The sequence below is a fragment of the Xyrauchen texanus genome, chromosome 33, assembly GCF_025860055.1.
Source record: "Xyrauchen texanus isolate HMW12.3.18 chromosome 33, RBS_HiC_50CHRs, whole genome shotgun sequence".
Lineage (NCBI taxonomy): Eukaryota > Metazoa > Chordata > Actinopteri > Cypriniformes > Catostomidae > Xyrauchen > Xyrauchen texanus.
Window position 1 is genome coordinate 38,025,000 of NC_068308.1, and position 18,133 is coordinate 38,043,132.

The window sequence follows — 18,133 nt, forward strand, 5'->3', positions numbered from 1 at the left end:
GGAATTACCCAGCTAATGATGTGATGATGTACAGCTGCTAGTCTTCCCGCTAGAACTACGCTGCGTTTCCATTTACACAACAGAGTGGAATACATCAAATGTGCACATATGGGGGCTGAGCCCCCCTAAGATTAAAATCTTAGGCCTTGTCCACGCTAATACATTTTAGTTTGAAAACGCATATTTTTGCCTTCCGTCCACACTGAGACGGCGTTTTAGTCTGCGAAAACGGAGCTTTTTGAAAACGTGCTCCAAAGTGGATACATTTGAAAATGGCGTTTCCACGATGTACTGTAGTGTGGACTGTGAATACGGATATAGCTGAAAATGATGATGTATTTGTTGTCGTGACACAGTCATGTGATCTATCCAACCAAAACAATCAAGATGGCGGCCCGTGTTATAGTGGCGCTGTTGTACTTGGTACTCACTTTGATAGCGTTGTTAAAAATAAATGTTACTTTGTTCAACCATCACATTGTGTTCCTTCAAAGGCGAAGGGAAGTTTACTTGGAATTGGTGTCCGGCGACGGAACACGAGGACAATTGCGTTTCATACCGTACATGCAGCGGGGATTTTCCACATGCACAGTAACATGAATTAAGCATTTTCATACATTTCAGTGTGCACAAGCAACTTTTGGAAAACGCCTGAAAACGCTAGTGTGGACGGAGAGCGTTTTCAGACGAGAACGCCATTTTCAAATGCATCCGGATTAATGTAGATGTAGCCTCAGAATCGCCCCTGGTGGCAACTCTAACTGTGAACTATGAATTCATTCACTTAAACGATTCAGTCAAAAAGACAGATTCGTTCAGGAATGAAACATCACTATTAGCCAACTAACACTTAAAACAGTTGTTGATCTCCGTCTTGATCGCTCGTGCCTACATGGCTTCATGGAGACCGCAATCAGAACACAGTCCAGCGACAATCGGTATCATCATGGCGCTGGCCCAGTGCTTGGCCAGAAATATGGTGGATTGAAGCTCAAGCTTAAAATGCTCAATCCTCTCAAACCATATCAAATGGAGACCATATTTGATAGATTGCATCACCATCTATACACCTCCAAAAAAAAGTCGTTACTTGCATCATTGCTTGCGTCAATGCACAGATTGCTCCACCACTGTGCTCTGGAGCTAAAGGTGCTTCCCCAGATTGCTTGGGGTGTTTGTCCCTAAATCATTTGGATGAATTGTTTTGGAATAATGAGAATTCTAACATTACTGGTTTCCCCTGCTTCGCCCCATCCTTTCTCATTCCTTCACCCACGCTGGGCTCAAACCCTCTGACGTCACTCGACAAGGAATCTGTCCAATTATTACATTCTCTCAGGAAGTCGGTTGAGCTCAAAATAACTATAGTCAGCTTTTGCTGTGGTGCTCTGGGGCAAATTATATATACAAGTAAGACTGATCAGTTCCACTATAGTTGAAGTTATTTATTTCTGGCTGTACAAACATAACTTTTTACAAGCAAACCACATATGAAAGACCAGGAACAAAGTGAGAGAAAGAAGAAGAAGAAACAAAACAAAAAACATTTTAGTGTTTCCTTCACTTTCCAGTCTAACGACATCTGTATTGTCTTCATTTACAATAACTGAACAAGCAGCAAACCCTCCATCAACATTCATCAACTGTCAATCAACAAAGAAAATGACGGATATATTCACATCAGAACAAGACACAAGGTGCATATGAGATAAGACACAATAATTCCATGCTGTTTATGTACATTCAGGTGCTGCTTTAAATATAGTTTAATATGACACTCATATTGGTCAGAGACGACTGATTTCATCATAGCAGGACAGATCCGCAGAAGTCATTCAAAAACATGATCTGCATGTTTATGTGCATAAAGAGACAGTAGACTTGACAATAAATCTATAAGTGGTTATGCCAAGACAACTTTTCTCAGTCTAAGTGTAAACAAAATGACAAATAAATACACATAGGCCTAAAAACACCCCCGAACTCCCCTCTGTTAGGCGTATGGCGATTGTATGACTGTAGACAGTGCGATCTGCTGGTAGAAATATGCATTGCAGTTACATTATATTCATGACACCTGAGCAGAGAATGGCTTTTCAACTTTGAATTTAGCCTAAAATCACAAAAACTATGGAACTGCATGCTCTCTAGATGTACAGCGCTGTATTTATAGTTTTAGCTTACTATAGTGTACGTACAACAGCAGATTTCTTCTGTGATATCAACTCTATTGGTTAACTTATAGGGTGAATCTCAAGAACATGTAATTTTCACCCCCAAAAACAATAGCAAGAATTTTTCTTAAAGAAAATGAAGCCATTAAGATTTTTTTGCAATCTTACATATTTTTTTTTTAATGACAATTAAACACATTTCACACTTAATTACTATTAGTCTAATCCAAAAAATCTCATTCTCATTACTGAAACGCAGAATTTTTTTTATGCTGTTTAAAATATATATATTGTAGTATTAGTTTTACTGCATTAACTGCTGGTTTAAATAACAAACAATTTTGTATTACAGCTATTTTTGTATTGCAACAGTGAAAAATGACTTTATTTCAGAAATGAAAATGATTTTGGGACACCGTTGAGAATAATAGGCATTACAAAAAACAATGGTCCTTGAATCTGCTTAATTATCATAAAAATAATGTTACAATGCAAAAAATCATAATGCTCCAAAAAGGTAAGTACATTTTCATTATATATATATATATATATATATATATATATATATATATATATATATATATATATATATATATATATATATATATATATATATATATATATATATATATATATATATATCTAAATTTATTTTTGAATGTATATGTATTTGTGTGTATATATATATACACACACACACAAATACATATACATTCAAAAAATAATTTTAAGATGTACACATTTCAATTTTATTACAGAATTCCAGCAAATTTTATTGATTAAAAAAATAATAATAATAAAAAAATAAATAAATATAAATATATATATATATATATATATATATATATATATATATATATATATATATATATATATATATATATATATATATATATATATATATATATATAGTTGTATTCATTTAATTTAATTTAGTTAAACATTTTATGTATGTATATATATATATATATATATATATATATATATATATATATATTGCATATACATACGTATGTATATGCAATATATATACACACACACACATATATATATAATTGTTTATATATACATACATATATATACACACATATATTATATATATATATATATACACACACATATACATGCATATATGTATGTATATGTGTATATATATGTATGTATATGTATGTATATATAAAAAATTCAAATGAAAACAAAACAAAATTCAATAAATACAACTAATATATATATATATATATATATATATATATATATATATATATATATACATATCACACACACACATATACATATATATACACATATATACACATATATACATGTATGTATGTATGTATGTATGTATGTATATATATGTATTAAATAAAATTTTGTTAAACATTTACCAACATTTTAAGGGAATTTTCTTCTGAAATTGAAATGCATAAATCTTAAATTAGGCCAAAATATTTTTTTGAGTGTACATATATATATATATTCACCAAGTTAACAAAGACCATGAACAACAGACGTTTTCGTAACTTTGTTTCCTTTTGCCCTTTAGACTAAACACGGTAAGATACTTCAGTTTGTGCACAAAGTTTAAGTATACTGTATGTCTTTTAAAACACTGTTTACTCACTAAAACAAGTTCCTGCAAAAAGGATTGAAAACGAAAAAATGCTTGTGATTGTAAATCTGAATCCGGAATCTCGACACCATGGTGAAAAACATGGTACATTCAGCGGTTTCAAGCACCCATTCAAACTATTCTTCATTGTGCCACAGAAAGCAACTGCCACGTAATTAAACATACACGTATGCATTGATCACACAAACATTGGCCTATGCTGAATATCGCAAGTGTTAGTTTTGATTTTAACACACCACATTCATAAATTTTAAAAACATTCCTTATATAAGTGATATATTTTTGTGCACATATGCACACTCGCTCATTGATTACATAAGAAAGCTATAAGGGGAAGTGTGTCTTAAACACTGACTAACTGTATTGAACAGGAAATAGATGACATTCAGTGCACTGCGTGGGTAACAGATCCGTTTTGACTCATGAAGTACATACTGCGTGCCTCATACTGGCTCTAAACTGCCTTTGCTTTCAGTTTAACCAAACAAACACAAAAGATCATCACTAGTCAGCCATGCCATACACAGCAGACAACATTCAGGCAAGAGAATAATACAGAGACAAGGACAATAAGCTAAAATAGAGAATATACAAGACCAAATGAACTCTAGAGACAAACATTATGCTCCTATGTTTAATATGTCGCTAAAAAAAAATCACTTTTTTAATCAGAATTTTGTCCTTTTCCAGTAAAACATTTTTAAAACAAGTTACATTTTCTTGGGAGACAAAATTGTGTAAGATATTAATATGTGATTTCAAAGAATAAAATGTGAAATAAGTTTATTTTTGATCACCCCATTGGCAAATTTAAGGACATTGAGGGAATTTATTTTCTGAAATAGTTTTGCAATCCTTCGCAATAGCTTCACAATCCACTACAAAACTCAACCATTGTTTTACCACAGTTACCACATTCAAACCATGACATTTGTGATAAAACTAAGGTAGCCTCAACGTTTACCACGGTTTTACCACAGTAACCATGTTCAAACCATGACATTTGTGGTAAAACTATGGTAGCCTCGACGTTTACCACGGTTTTACCACAGTTACCACATTCAAACCATGACATTTGTGGTAAAATTATGGTAGCCTCAACGTTTACCACGGTTTTACCACAGTAACCATATTTGACCATGACATTTGAGGTAAAACTATGGTAGCCTCGACGTTTACCACGGTTTTACCACAGTAACCATGTTCAAACCATGACATTTGTGGTAAAACTATGGTAGCCTCGACGTTTACCACGGTTTTACCACAGTAACCATGTTCAAACCATGACATTTGTGGTAAAATTATGGTAGCCTCAACGTTTACCACGGTTTTACCACAGTAACCATATTTGACCATGACATTTGAGGTAAAACTATGGTAGCCTCGACGTTTACCACGGTTTTACCACAGTTACCACGTTTGAACCATGACATTTGTGGTAAAACTAGGGTAGCCTCAACGTTTACCAAGGTTTTACCACAGTTACCACGTTTGAACCATGACATTTGTGGTAAAACTATAGTAGCCTCGACGTTTACCACGGTTTTACCACAGTTACCACATTCGAACCATGACATTTGTGGTACAACTATGGTAGCCTCGACGTTTACCACGGTTTTACCACAGTAACCATATTTGACCATGACATTTGAGGTAAAACTATGGTAGCCTCGACGTTTACCACGGTTTTACCACAGTTACCACGTTTGAACCATGACATTTGTGGTAAAACTAGGGTAGCCTCAACGTTTACCACGGTTTTACCACAGTTACCACGTTTGAACCATGACATTTGTGGTAAAACTATAGTAGCCTCGACGTTTACCACGGTTTTACCACAGTTACCACATTCGAACCATGACATTTGTGGTAAAACTATGGTAGCCTCAGCGTTTACCACGGTTTTACCACAGTAACCACATTCGAAGCATGATATTTGTGGTAAAACTATAGTAGCCTCGACGTTTACCACGGTTTTACCACAGTAACCATGTTCGAAGCATGATATTTGTGGTAAAACTATGGTAGCCTCGACGTTTACCACGGTTTTACCACAGTAACCACATTCGAAGCATGATATTTGTGGTAAAACTATGGTAGCCTCGACGTTTGCCACGGTTTTACCACAGTTACCACATTCAAACCATGGCATATGTGGTAAAACTATGGTAGCCTCAACGTTTACCACGGTTTTACCACAGTTACCACGTTTGAACCATGACATTTCTGGTAAAACTATAGTAGCCTCAACGTTTACCACAGTTTTACCACAGGAACCACAATCGAACCATGACATTTGTGGTAAAACTATAGTAGCCTCGACGTTTACCACGGTTTTACCACAGTTACCACATTCGAACCATGACATTTGTGGTAAAACTATGGTAGCCTCGACGTTTACCACGGTTTTACCACAGTTACCACATTCAAACCATGACATTTGTGGTAAAACTATGGTAGCCTCGACGTTTACCACGGTTTTACCACAGTTACCACATTCAAACCATGGCATATGTGGTAAAACTATGGTAGCCTCAACGCTTACCACGGTTTTACCACAGTTACCACGTTTGAACCATGACATTTGTGGTAAAACTATAGTAGCCTCAACGTTTACCACAGTTTTACCACAGGAACCACAATCGAACCATGACATTTGTGGTAAAACTATAGTAGCCTCAACGTTTACCACAGTTTTACCACAGGAACCACAATTGAACCATGACATTTGTGGTAAAACTATAGTAGCCTCGACGTTTACCACGGTTTTACCACAGTTACCACATTCGAACCATGACATTAGTTACCTATATTTTTCCTCTGTTATTACTAGTGTTTTACCCCAAATATCATGATTAAAATATGGTTATTGTAGTAACAAATTGTAAATTTTGTGGATACTATGATTTTACTAGAAATACCATAGTTTAACTACGGCTACTGTAGTAAAACGATAAAAGCTATAGCGAGGGAATGCAAACGTTTTTGTGAAATATTTCAGAAAATACATTCATTCTCTGTCCTCTAAGGGGCTCCATAGATGTTTTTTTCTTCTTGTTGTTTTAAGTTTAATTCTAATAAAAGTTTGATAGGTTTATGCTTAAAAATAAGAACAAGAAAAATATTTTTAAAATATTTTATGCAATTTTGCTTCTCAAGTAAACGTTTGTTGTTTTAAGTATCTTTAGATATTTTTACTGGAAAACAAGACAAAAATACTGATTAAGAAATAGATTGTTTTGCAGTGTTCAGTGCAAGAGACGTTTTAGGGCAAAACAGTGTTTTGCAAAGCAAATGGATCGATTGTAAAGTTATTAGGTAACTGGGATGTGCATTATTTTATAAGAACGAATCTTGAGGAATTGACTTATTCTGATAGTTCTGAAGCCTTTATCTGTTTGTGTACTGGTCCAAAACACCATATGAAAATAGATGCCCATAAGACAGATAACAAGCGTTGTTTAACTGCGTACAATACACAGATCTTATATGGATGCATTGTGTTTTATACCACATTATCCTTTAGCCATTGCTAGAAGTGACATTGTTTAGTGCTTTGGAGCAAAATTACCAAAGATATTATAAAACAAACAAACAAACAAACAAACAAACGAAAACATGCTGATTCTGTCTATGTAAGGCAAATAACCATTTGACAATAACATGTTTTAGAGATTCAAAGATGTTTAGGCCCAGATTTGAAGCGCCTTAGAAGTGTGCGATGATATGGCTTCAAAACGATGGATGGTTCTGCTTTTGTTTATTTGATGACATCCCCTGTTCCTCAGCAGAATCCCAGAAAACGTTCTCCCAACACCGACTCTTTAGAACCTTGTATTGTGACATCACCCACTCATCAGCCAATCACAGAGTCACAGAGCACTTCCTGATGGCACACAGAGCAGGAGGACTAACACCTCATGTCCGCTCCAGTACAGCAAACTTCTTGTCCGCTACTGTGGTGACTCATTTACGGACGGCCTGACGGTAACTGTGTCTCTGGCCCTGACCGCGCGAGCAGCCGTTACCGGAAGCATCTTGGCCGTCGGCATCGGCGCTCTGGCTCAGCCCGTCTCTGGTGCTGCAGCTCAAACTGCTGTCTTGTAAGGTGGGACTGGACTGAGCTCTCTGTAACGCGCCCTCCTCCAGGAGCATGGTTTCAAACACAGACAGGTCATCGATGACACAACGCTGTTTCGCCCGCAGCAGCATGCTGTACGTCTCGTAGCGTGTTTTCTGAGAAGTTGAAGGATGGAGAAGGTTTTATCAGGGATGTGTCATTGGTAAATATTTGTGTGTTTGTTCAACTTTGGGCACTTTAATGTCCCAGGGGTTGATTTTTACGAAAACAAAACGATTTCACCTTTTTTCTTTTTGTAATGATTCGGAAACTTTTTTACTAGGCCGTTATCAATTATTCTTGGCTCTTTTTATGTACAGATTTGACCGTTTTTGCCTTGTCCCAGACCAAGACTTTTGTCAAAAATATTGCTCCTAATAAAGTTTTTTTAAAAGTTAGTGAACTTGTTAACCGAGTGGACAAAAGTGTCAGTTTTGAGATGATGTTTGAAGAAAATTTAAGTTAAAAATCACTATTTATATTGAGCGTCATTTCTAATCAAGGTAAAATTGAGCCAAATTAGACAAAAAAGAAAGTGTACAAATATTATATGTGTGTATTTAGGATTCATAGCATTTTAGCTATGAAATTAGCTTTAGCGTCTTGGGTAAAGGAGAAGGTCGTTTTATTTTATAAATGTCATTTCCAGAATTTGAGATGTGCTGGAAATGACACTGCGTTGGGAATTTTCATGACTTTCATACAAAAATGACTTAAATGTCTCCTGTGACGCATGTACAAACACTGTTGGGCATTGTTACACAAATAAAACTTTTTTGAAAAGTTTATACTTGTAAAAATAAATAAATACTTGTGCTAAAAGTCCTGAAGTTGAAAAAACACCCATTTATGCATACAGCAAATTTGAAAACAAAGTGCTTAATGGAAAACATATATTCAATGGCGGCCCAAAGTTTGGAATAATGTTCAGATTGTGCTGTTTTGGAAGGAAACTGGTACTTTAATTCACCAAAGTGGCATTCAACTGATCACAAATAGTCATTTTTGATCAAATCTAGACAGCAGCATCACTCCAACACCTTATCCTTGAGTAATCATGATAAATTGCTAATTTGGTGCTAGAAAATCACTTGCCATTATATCAAACACAGTTGAAAGATATTTAGTTTGTTAAATGAAGCTGAACATTGTCTTTGTGTTTGTTTTTGAGTTGCCACAGTATGCAATAGACTGGCATGTCTTAAGGTCAATATTAGATCAAAAATGTCCCCTAGAAACTCATCAGTCAATCATTGTTTTGAGGAATGAAGGCGACACAATGCTTGAAATTGCCAAAAAACTGAAGATTTCATATAAAGGTGTAACTACAGTCTTCAAAGACAAAGTACAACTGACTCTAACATGGACAGAAACAGATGTGGAAGACCAGATGTGCAACTAAACAAGAGGATAAGTACATCAGAGTCTCTAGTTTGAGAAATAGACGCCTCACATGTCCTCCGCTGACAGCTTCATTGAATTCTACCCGCTCAACACCAGTTTCATGTACAACAGTAAAGAGAAGACTCAGGAGGACTTATTGGAAGAATTGCAAAGAAAGACACTTTTGAAACAGAAAAACAAAAAGAAAAGGTTAGAGTGGGCAAAGAAACACAGACATTGGACAACAGATAATTGGAAAAGAGTGTTATGGATCTTAATCCCATTGAGCTTTTGTGGGATCAGCTAGACTGTAAGGTGCGTGAGAAGTGCCCGACAAGACAGATACATCTATGGCAAGTGCTGCAGGAAGTGTGGGGTGAAAGGTCACCTGAGTATCTGGACAAACTGACAGCTAGAATATCAAGAATCTGCAAAGCTGTCATTGCTGCACATGGAGGAACTCTTTGAAGTAGTTTAAGATTTTTTTTTTTTTAAATTGTAATTGTAATTTTTTAATGTTATTAATGTCCTGACTTCACATTGTGACCAGTTGAATGCCACTTTGGTGAATAAAAGTAGCAATTTATTTCCATAAGAGCAAAATCTGAACATTATTCCAAACTTTTGGCCGCCAGTGTGTGTACTTGCACATGCATACAATAAAAATAAATGATAAAAATAACAGAATGAGGAAACAAAATAGTTAAAACATTACTATTTTTGGTGTGTGTGTATTTTTTTATGTATATATTTTCTGTATGCATGAAATATCTGGATGAGCAACTACATTTGTCAAAATATGCAGAATAAAACAGAGCACAACCAAAGTCCTCAACTTGACCTTCTATTTCCAGAGTGAGGAATGAACAGGGAAACAGTTTCAACCATGATTTTTTCCATCTTTCTAGACTAATTTTTTGATTGGACTCCCAAGAATTAAGAAATTTTTACACAAATATATTATATCAAGGTTTCACACACTTTTTACTAATGAATTTCAATGACGTCATTCAGGGGCCTGGGTCTCTCAGCAAGTACTGATGCTGACTATCACCCCTGGAGTCACGAGTTCGAATCCAGGGTGTGCTGAGTGACTCCTGTCAGGTCTCCAAAGCAACCAAATTGGCCCGGTTGCTAGGGAGGGTAGAGTCACATGGGGTAACCTCATTGTGGTTACAATAGTGGTTCTTGCTCTCAATGGGGCGTGTGGTAAATTGTGCGTGGATCGTGGAGAGTAGCATGAGGCTCCACATGCTGTGAGTCTCCGCGGTGTCATGCACAACGAGTCACATGATAAGATGAGCGGATTGACGGTCTCAGAAGTGGAGGCAACTGAGACTTGTCCTCTGCCGCCCGGATTGAGGCGCAGTAACCGCGCCACCATGAGGACCTAGTAAGCAGTGGGAATTGGGCATGCCAAATTGGGGAGAAAATTTTATAAATGTCAAAAAATAAAGCATTATTATTTTTACATATTTGTTTGTTTTCTATCCTAAGAAGGAAATAACTGCATTTTGACAGGAAAAGAAATGTGATTAATTGCGATTCTACATTTTAATCGACTGACAGCACTAAAAATAATATGCATCATACCTCAAACTCTAGATATTCCTCTCTCAGTCGGTATTCCTCAAGTTCACGACCTTTTACCTTTCGGTCGGGCGGATAAGAGCGCAGTTGACTGAGTTCAGTGGAGATGGAACGGAATCGAGTTTCATGAGCATGTACCTGCTCCCCCTACACAAATACACGGACTTTATAATTGATGGTTTATAAACATGTGTTCATGCAATATGTATATAAATCATATATGTGTCACATATGACATATGGTGTAGTATTGCATCAACACTTAAGCATGCAACTCGCCCAGCACCAATTGTGATACGTTAGATGTTTAGTCTAAAACAGTCTAAAAAAAGTCATATCTAGGGACCAGAATATCATTAAGATGTGGCAAACCCAAAATGATGCACTAAAGAAAACACCCTATTAACCCCATTGCAACACCTTAGCAACATGGCGACGAGTTACACACAAGCAAATGCCACTTGCATTTTACTATAAAGAAAATAACGATCTAGTTTGACCTGTGACAGCTTGGAGGTGGAGCCTGGCAGCAGCGGACGACTGAATTTCTTCTGTGAGCCAATGGCAGCAGGGAGGGGCGGGGCTGAAAACATGGCTGACACCGTGTTGATGCGCGTGATCCAAGACTGCATTTGTTCAGCGTTTCTAAACAAACAAACCAAACCAAATCATTAAACAGCCTTTTAATACAAGTTAAATAAAAACAGAGGAGCATCAGGTCTTGTCGACTGAGAATGAAGAGTCTAAATAAGTGCAAACACACACACACACACACACACACACACACAAAAGTGGATTTCCAGCACAAGCAATGAGAGCTGAAACTGGGACAAACTTCAACTAGAGCAGCGCGAGGACTAGAATATGTATGAACACACACACACACACACACGACAGCATGAGTGTTTTGTATACAGTATAAGTTTGTAAGGACATAAAGGTGAGTGAATAATGACAGAATTTTCATTTTGGGTGAACTATTCCTTGGCACAATGGTGATGGTGCCTATAATGAACCTACAATTTTTTTGTTACCAGCCCAGATGTTATAACCCAAGTCTATATCACCCCATAAGGTGCATGATTTATTTGTTTTTACTTTTCACTTTTATTTTGTGAACTTACGGGGCCTGAAAGAGGTAGACTCTCCAGTCTGCTGTCCGGAGGTAGAACACATTTGGTCGTTTGCTGTAGTCTGTGGCTCGGATGGCCAGAGAATGATGAATGGACACGGCATTCTTCAGATCCTCATCAGATAACTGTTTATCTGGCCGATACTCACCCTGAAAAACAATTAATGAACTAATCAATACAATCATCACAGACGACCTTATAGGCAACGCTTACAGCTGAAGATACAGATTTATTGATCGTATTGTCACTTTTCTCATTAAATATATATATATTAAATTATGCAGATGTGAGAGACAGAGTTCTTATATATTTATATTTATATAAGAAATGACTAAAATCAGCTGATGTAAGATCTTAGCTCATATGTTCAAAAAGAAAGAAAATGAATAAAAAATAAAAACAAACGAGAGAAAAGAAAGAAAACAATGAATGTAAAAAGAAAGAAAAAAGAGAAAGAAAAGAACTAAAAGAAACTGAAGAGAAAATAAATAAATTCAAAAGAACGAACGAAAGAACAGAAAGTAAAATGAGAAAAGGAAGCAAGAATCTAAGACAAAAGAACCAAAAAAGAAAGAAAAGAAAGAAACAAAAAGGATTAAAGCAAGCAAGAGCGAAAAGAAATAAAGAAAAAAGAATGAACGAATGAAATACAGAACAGAAAAAGAAAGAAAAAAACTAGAGAAGGATAAAACAAGCAAGAATGAAAAGAAAAAATTAAATGAAAGAGAAATAAAATGAATGAACGAATGAAAGAAACAAAAAAAAGAAAGTGAAGCAAAAAAGAATGACAGAAAGAAAAATGAGAAAAGATAAAAGCAAGAAAGAACGAACGAAATAAAGAAATAAAGAAAAACGACGAAAGAAAGATAAAGCAAGCAAAAATGAAAGAAAAGAAAGGACAGAAAGAAACTGAAGAGAAAATAAATGTATTAATTAAATAAAGGAAGGAAGAACGAACGAAAGAATAGAAAGAAAAAAGGAGAAAAGGAAGCAAGAAACAAAGAAAAAAGAAGCAAAAGAGAAATAAAAGAAAGATAAAAGCAAGAAAGAACAAAAAAAGAAAAGAAAGCTAGAAAGAAAAACAAGAAAAAAGAAAGAAACAAAAAGGATAAAGAAAAGAAACTGAAGAGGAAATTAATTAATTAAATAAAGGAAGGAAGAACGAACATAAGAACAGAAAGAAAAAAGGAGAAAAGGAAGCAAGAAACGAAGAAAAAAGAAAGAAAAGATAAAGCTAGAAAGAAAAACAAGAAAAGAAAAGAAAGAAACAGAAAGAAGGAAGAATGAAGAGAAAAAATTAAATGAAAGAGAAATAAAATGAATGAACGAACGAAAGAAACAAAAAAGAAAGTGAAGCAAAAAAGAATGACAGAAAGAAAAATGAGAAAAGACAAAGCAAGAAAGAACAAAAGAAAGAAAGAAAGAAAGATAAAGCAAGCAAAAATGAAAGGCAAGCAAGAAGGAGAGAAAAGAAAGGAAAGAAAGAAAGAAAGAAAGAAAGAAAGAAAGAAAGAAAAGAAAGAAAGAAAGAAAAGCTCACCTTCTGCAGGTAAAGGATGAGTCCCTTAAGCACAGCATAAAATGTTTTCCACCCTCTCTTCCCGCGAGGTGCTGCACCAAAAACAAAAACCACCGTTAGTAACAAAACTGTAAATGAATCCTATATCAATATTTGAGTGTACACTAAACACTTTTTGATTTAAACACACTATATACAGTATATATATATATATATATATATATATATATATATATATATATATATATATATATATATATATATATAAACAATTTTATGTACAGTAAATATATAAATAAATTCCGGGGTGTAAATAGCTGTTCTGTGTGACTGGGGTTTTATAAACCTAAAGCCACTATAGTCACTAATTATAATTTTATAAGCAGTGAAACGAAAGTAAATAACATGAAAAAAGAGCTTCTGCAATTTAATTTCTACATATGATGACTCATCATAAGTGTCATGTCTTCTCTAGACCGCAGATGTGCTGATGTAAAATATTAATGTCGGGGGGACATGAACACCCACTTCTCTTTCCATCACAGTCGGCATGAACCTTCCGCACCAGGAAGCCGGTTTTGTACAGCAGCGCGCCAGACGGCGAGACCAACCCGCTGCCCAACCCCTTCGCACCTCTGGAGTTCGGCTCTGCCCGCTGCTCACCCAACTCTGAGAACGACTTACGCAACTCCTCTTCATCACTGACGGAGGAATGAGGAAATAAAGTATTAAACAGACATTCACAAATGAGACGGGAGACCAAATATTTCAAAACGTGTCTTTGATCATCTGTTATTACACATATTGGACTAGAATGATTAAAGTGCTTGCAAAGAGATCAATGCATTGAAAGGAGTCAAGAATGAAATAATTGCCATTATAGATTCTGGGACTTGATGGCGGGGTCTGATACAGGCCCTTTTACGGACTGTGATATTTTGAGCCTGTCTGCTGCCTAGAGCGAATAAAAGTCATTTTTTTTATTAACAGTTTTCTCTCTTTCTTCCTCTCCACCGATCTAAAATCCCCCAGAGTGAGGCAGACGGTATCGACTGAGAGAGTGAGGAAGTAAAGTGCTGCTCCCAGCGGGTTGCTCGCTCAAATCTGCTACCAGCGGTCTGATCTGCAACCACCATTCACCACAGAAGCAACTTCATTACTGTACACCAGTGCAACCTTACTGCAGGGTTAATAAACGGGTATTTAAGGTCTTATGCAATGAAACATTGAGTGGGTGATTCACTAAGACTTGCCTGCGCTGTCTGCGTTGCTGAAGCACCTGATTCACTAAAATGATTATGCAGATCAGGCAAAGGCGCACACATACCAGCAAACTCTTGCATCTCGTTAACATGCCAAAAGTGTATTGACCACACCCTGCACATCTGGATATATGCCAGGTTATATGCCACTCTTCTCCATCGTTTGTTTATTATTTGATAAATTACTGCATGCCATGATTGAAACAAAATGCAAACAATGATAGTTTTCATGCAAATTTCAGATTACCGTCTGCTTTCCACTACAGTTACAATTAAAATGCGTTTTGATTACTTAAGAGATTACTTTGCATTTTATTGTCATTCGTTTCATTTAACGTTTAGACTATTCAGTAGGAAACCCTTTATTTGTATAAATGACACGAGGAGTGCTTGAACAGCAGTGAAACACACTTTCTAACGATGCGTTACATTTATACAAGTTCACACTGTTTAGAATTATTGGTGTTTATGACATCATTGAGGACATTTCCCTTGGGAGATTAATAGAGGAGCTACATCATGTTGAACAAAAAAACTGTTAGAAACACTTTGACAGATGAAACATAAATCCATTAAAATCACAATTACAGGCCATGTGAATGTTTTTTTCCTCCCCAATTTGGAATGCCCAATTCCCAATGCGCTCTGAGTCTAAGTGGTGTAGTGACGTGCCTCAATCCGGGTGGTGGAGGACGAATCTCAGTTGCCTCTGGATCTGAGACCGTCAATCTGCGCATCTTATCACGTGGTTTGTTGAGCGCGTTACCGTGGAGACCTAGCGTGTGGGGAGGCTTCATGTTATTCTCTGCAGCATCCATGCACAACTCACCACGAGCCCCAATGAGAGCAAACAACATTATGACTCCCTACATACTCCCTAGCAACGGGCTAATTTGGTTGCTTAGGAGACCAGGCTGGAGTCACTCAGCACACCCTGGATTTGAACTCGCGACTCCATGGGTGGTAGTCAGCGTCAATCCTCGCTGAGCGTCCCAGGTCCCCAAAAAGGTTTTTTTTTTTTTTTTTTTTTTGTACAAGAAATGCTAATCAATGTAGCCTTTAACATTGTATAGAAAGCTACAAATGATAGATTTTCGACCTCATTCTATGAACAGAATCCACATATGATCAGAAAAGGATGTTGTTGAGGACACTCTGTGTGGTTTTGAAGTTTGGCGCAACAGAAAGAGTTAACCTCGTGTAAATGTTCATGTGAACATTTAGCTTTATGCTAAGCTAAAATGCTATTTCTTGCTTTTACATGCATCCGTTACCAGGCGTGATTATATAATGAATTCTTTGACAAAAAAATGCATGTTGGAGCATAACTTTTCTTTTTCTAGTAAGGCCTTTGATAATAGAGCAAAGATGTACAGCAGAAATCTTTTTCTTAAGAATTTAAAAATGTTTTTTTGTAAAAAAAATAATAATAATAATAATAATAATAAAAAAAAAATAAAAAAATAAAAAAAAATTATATATATATATATATACTTAAAATAATATACATTTCCTTGAGTAGCAAAACTGCATATGATATTGAGGCTTTTTTTAAAGAGAATATAAATATTTTTATATTTAACTGAATTTTCATTATTTATTGTTTATAGTCAAAACAACAGAAACAATGATATACCAGTGCTGAAGAAGTAATACAAAGTATTTCGATTACGTCACTGACCTTGAGTAATCTAACGGATTACGTTACAAATGACATTTTACAGAACTTATTCAGTAATCTGTATCAACCTTCCCAACCCTGTTAGTGAGTAAGAGGCAGGTTCAGGGGCGTTGCTAGGGTTGGAAATAATAAAGGGCTTAGCCCCCAGAGGACCCCTCCCACCATTATTTGTATTTTTTTAAATACGTTAAGATGTGTAATAAAGGATAGTGAATACTACACCAACATATTCAACCACTGTGTTTATAACCGTCTCAATAAAAAAACTATTACATACCCATAAATGTATTGACAAATAAAATTAGAGAGATTTCTTTTAAAATAGTGCACAAATGCTATCCCTGTAATAGTATGCTTTCTAAGTATATTAACAAAATTAAGGAAAAAAACTACTTTTTGACAAAAATGAGATTATGATACATTTTTTATTTTTTTTGGTAAATGTGTTTGAGCTCATCTCAGAACAAAATGTTTTATCTGACGTTCATATAAATGTAAAAAAAATTAATTATTATAATAAAAAAATAAAATCAGAAATTCAATATACATGTATTGTCCAAGTGTAAATTTTTAGGCAAGTATGCACTCCTCCCACTGTATTTGGTTGATTTTCATTCTTATGTTACATCTTAATGTGCATTAAGATTGCATTAATTTACAAAAACAAATATTGTTGATATATAACCACTTATAATGGATTCCCTCGGGCTGTATTGTATTGTATTTGCTGCATTATGCAACTACTGTAAGTATTCAGATTGTTCTTGGAATTAATACAAATTAAGTAGGAAAACTGATTTGCCCAGCATTAGTTAAGTAACGTTCCAGTAACTGATCAGACAGCTATCTAGCTGGCTATATCAAACACAGATCATTTTTTTTGTTTTAAATATCTAGCTCTTTACAATTTACAAGAACATTGTTCCGTTACTATGTACATGTATTTATATACGTTTGTATTTATAACATTGATTATTTCCCCCAAATAATGTCAACGTTCAAACTATAGCTTAAACTCACCAGGTTACATTATGAACTGTTCACAACTAAGCGTATAAGTCAGAGATAAGATACAAATTTTGCTGAACAGTAGATAGCATCTACATTTTCATCAGATCTTTGAAACAATGATGGTTTGTTGAAACCTGCAGAGTGACAACAGTCCCACCTACAGTCCGGAACAGCTGACGCGGAGCTGAATGAATGCAAGCGATAGTCTACCGCAGCCAGCGGCCACTGCTTTTCAATATGGACAGACGGACTTCAAAGTCATTCAACATTGTTTATTTGTGAAGTGAAACGTATGTCTGATCAGGGGTTTGGGACAACACATCAGGGGCAAATCAATGGGCTATTCTCTGCTGTTGACGTCAATATGTAAACAAGCATGCGCACATTGGATGAGCCAGTAAAGCTGCGGTCACACTGACAGCTACTTTGTCGCTGCGAGTCGCCAGTGGCTGGCGGTTAGGTCGCTAGTGGTGTCTATGGAGAGATTAAACAGCACCGTTTCTTTACAATTAATATATTATTAAAATACTAGGATCACGTGCGGTCTAAAAAATCTTCTCTCGTATTCCCAAAAGTCGCTCCTCATTTGCATAAAGTTCAACATTTCTCAACTTTGTAGCGTCACTGG

At 35.7% G+C, this 18,133-nt stretch overlaps 1 protein-coding gene across 1 annotated transcript in view; it reads right to left on the minus strand.

Annotated features, from left to right (window-relative positions):
* Positions 1 to 7,773: 7,773 nt before the first annotated feature.
* Positions 7,774 to 18,133, minus strand: part of LOC127626551 (PH and SEC7 domain-containing protein 1-like) — a 51,011-nt gene continuing 40,651 nt past the window's right edge. The window contains exons 11-16 of the mRNA XM_052102427.1: positions 14,080 to 14,252; positions 13,573 to 13,643; positions 12,024 to 12,181; positions 11,400 to 11,544; positions 10,904 to 11,047; positions 7,774 to 8,043 (exon numbers count right to left, since the gene is read on the minus strand). Of these exons, the coding sequence (XP_051958387.1) occupies positions 7,774 to 8,043; positions 10,904 to 11,047; positions 11,400 to 11,544; positions 12,024 to 12,181; positions 13,573 to 13,643; positions 14,080 to 14,252 (961 nt within the window). The remainder of the gene's footprint in view (positions 8,044 to 10,903; positions 11,048 to 11,399; positions 11,545 to 12,023; positions 12,182 to 13,572; positions 13,644 to 14,079; positions 14,253 to 18,133) is intronic.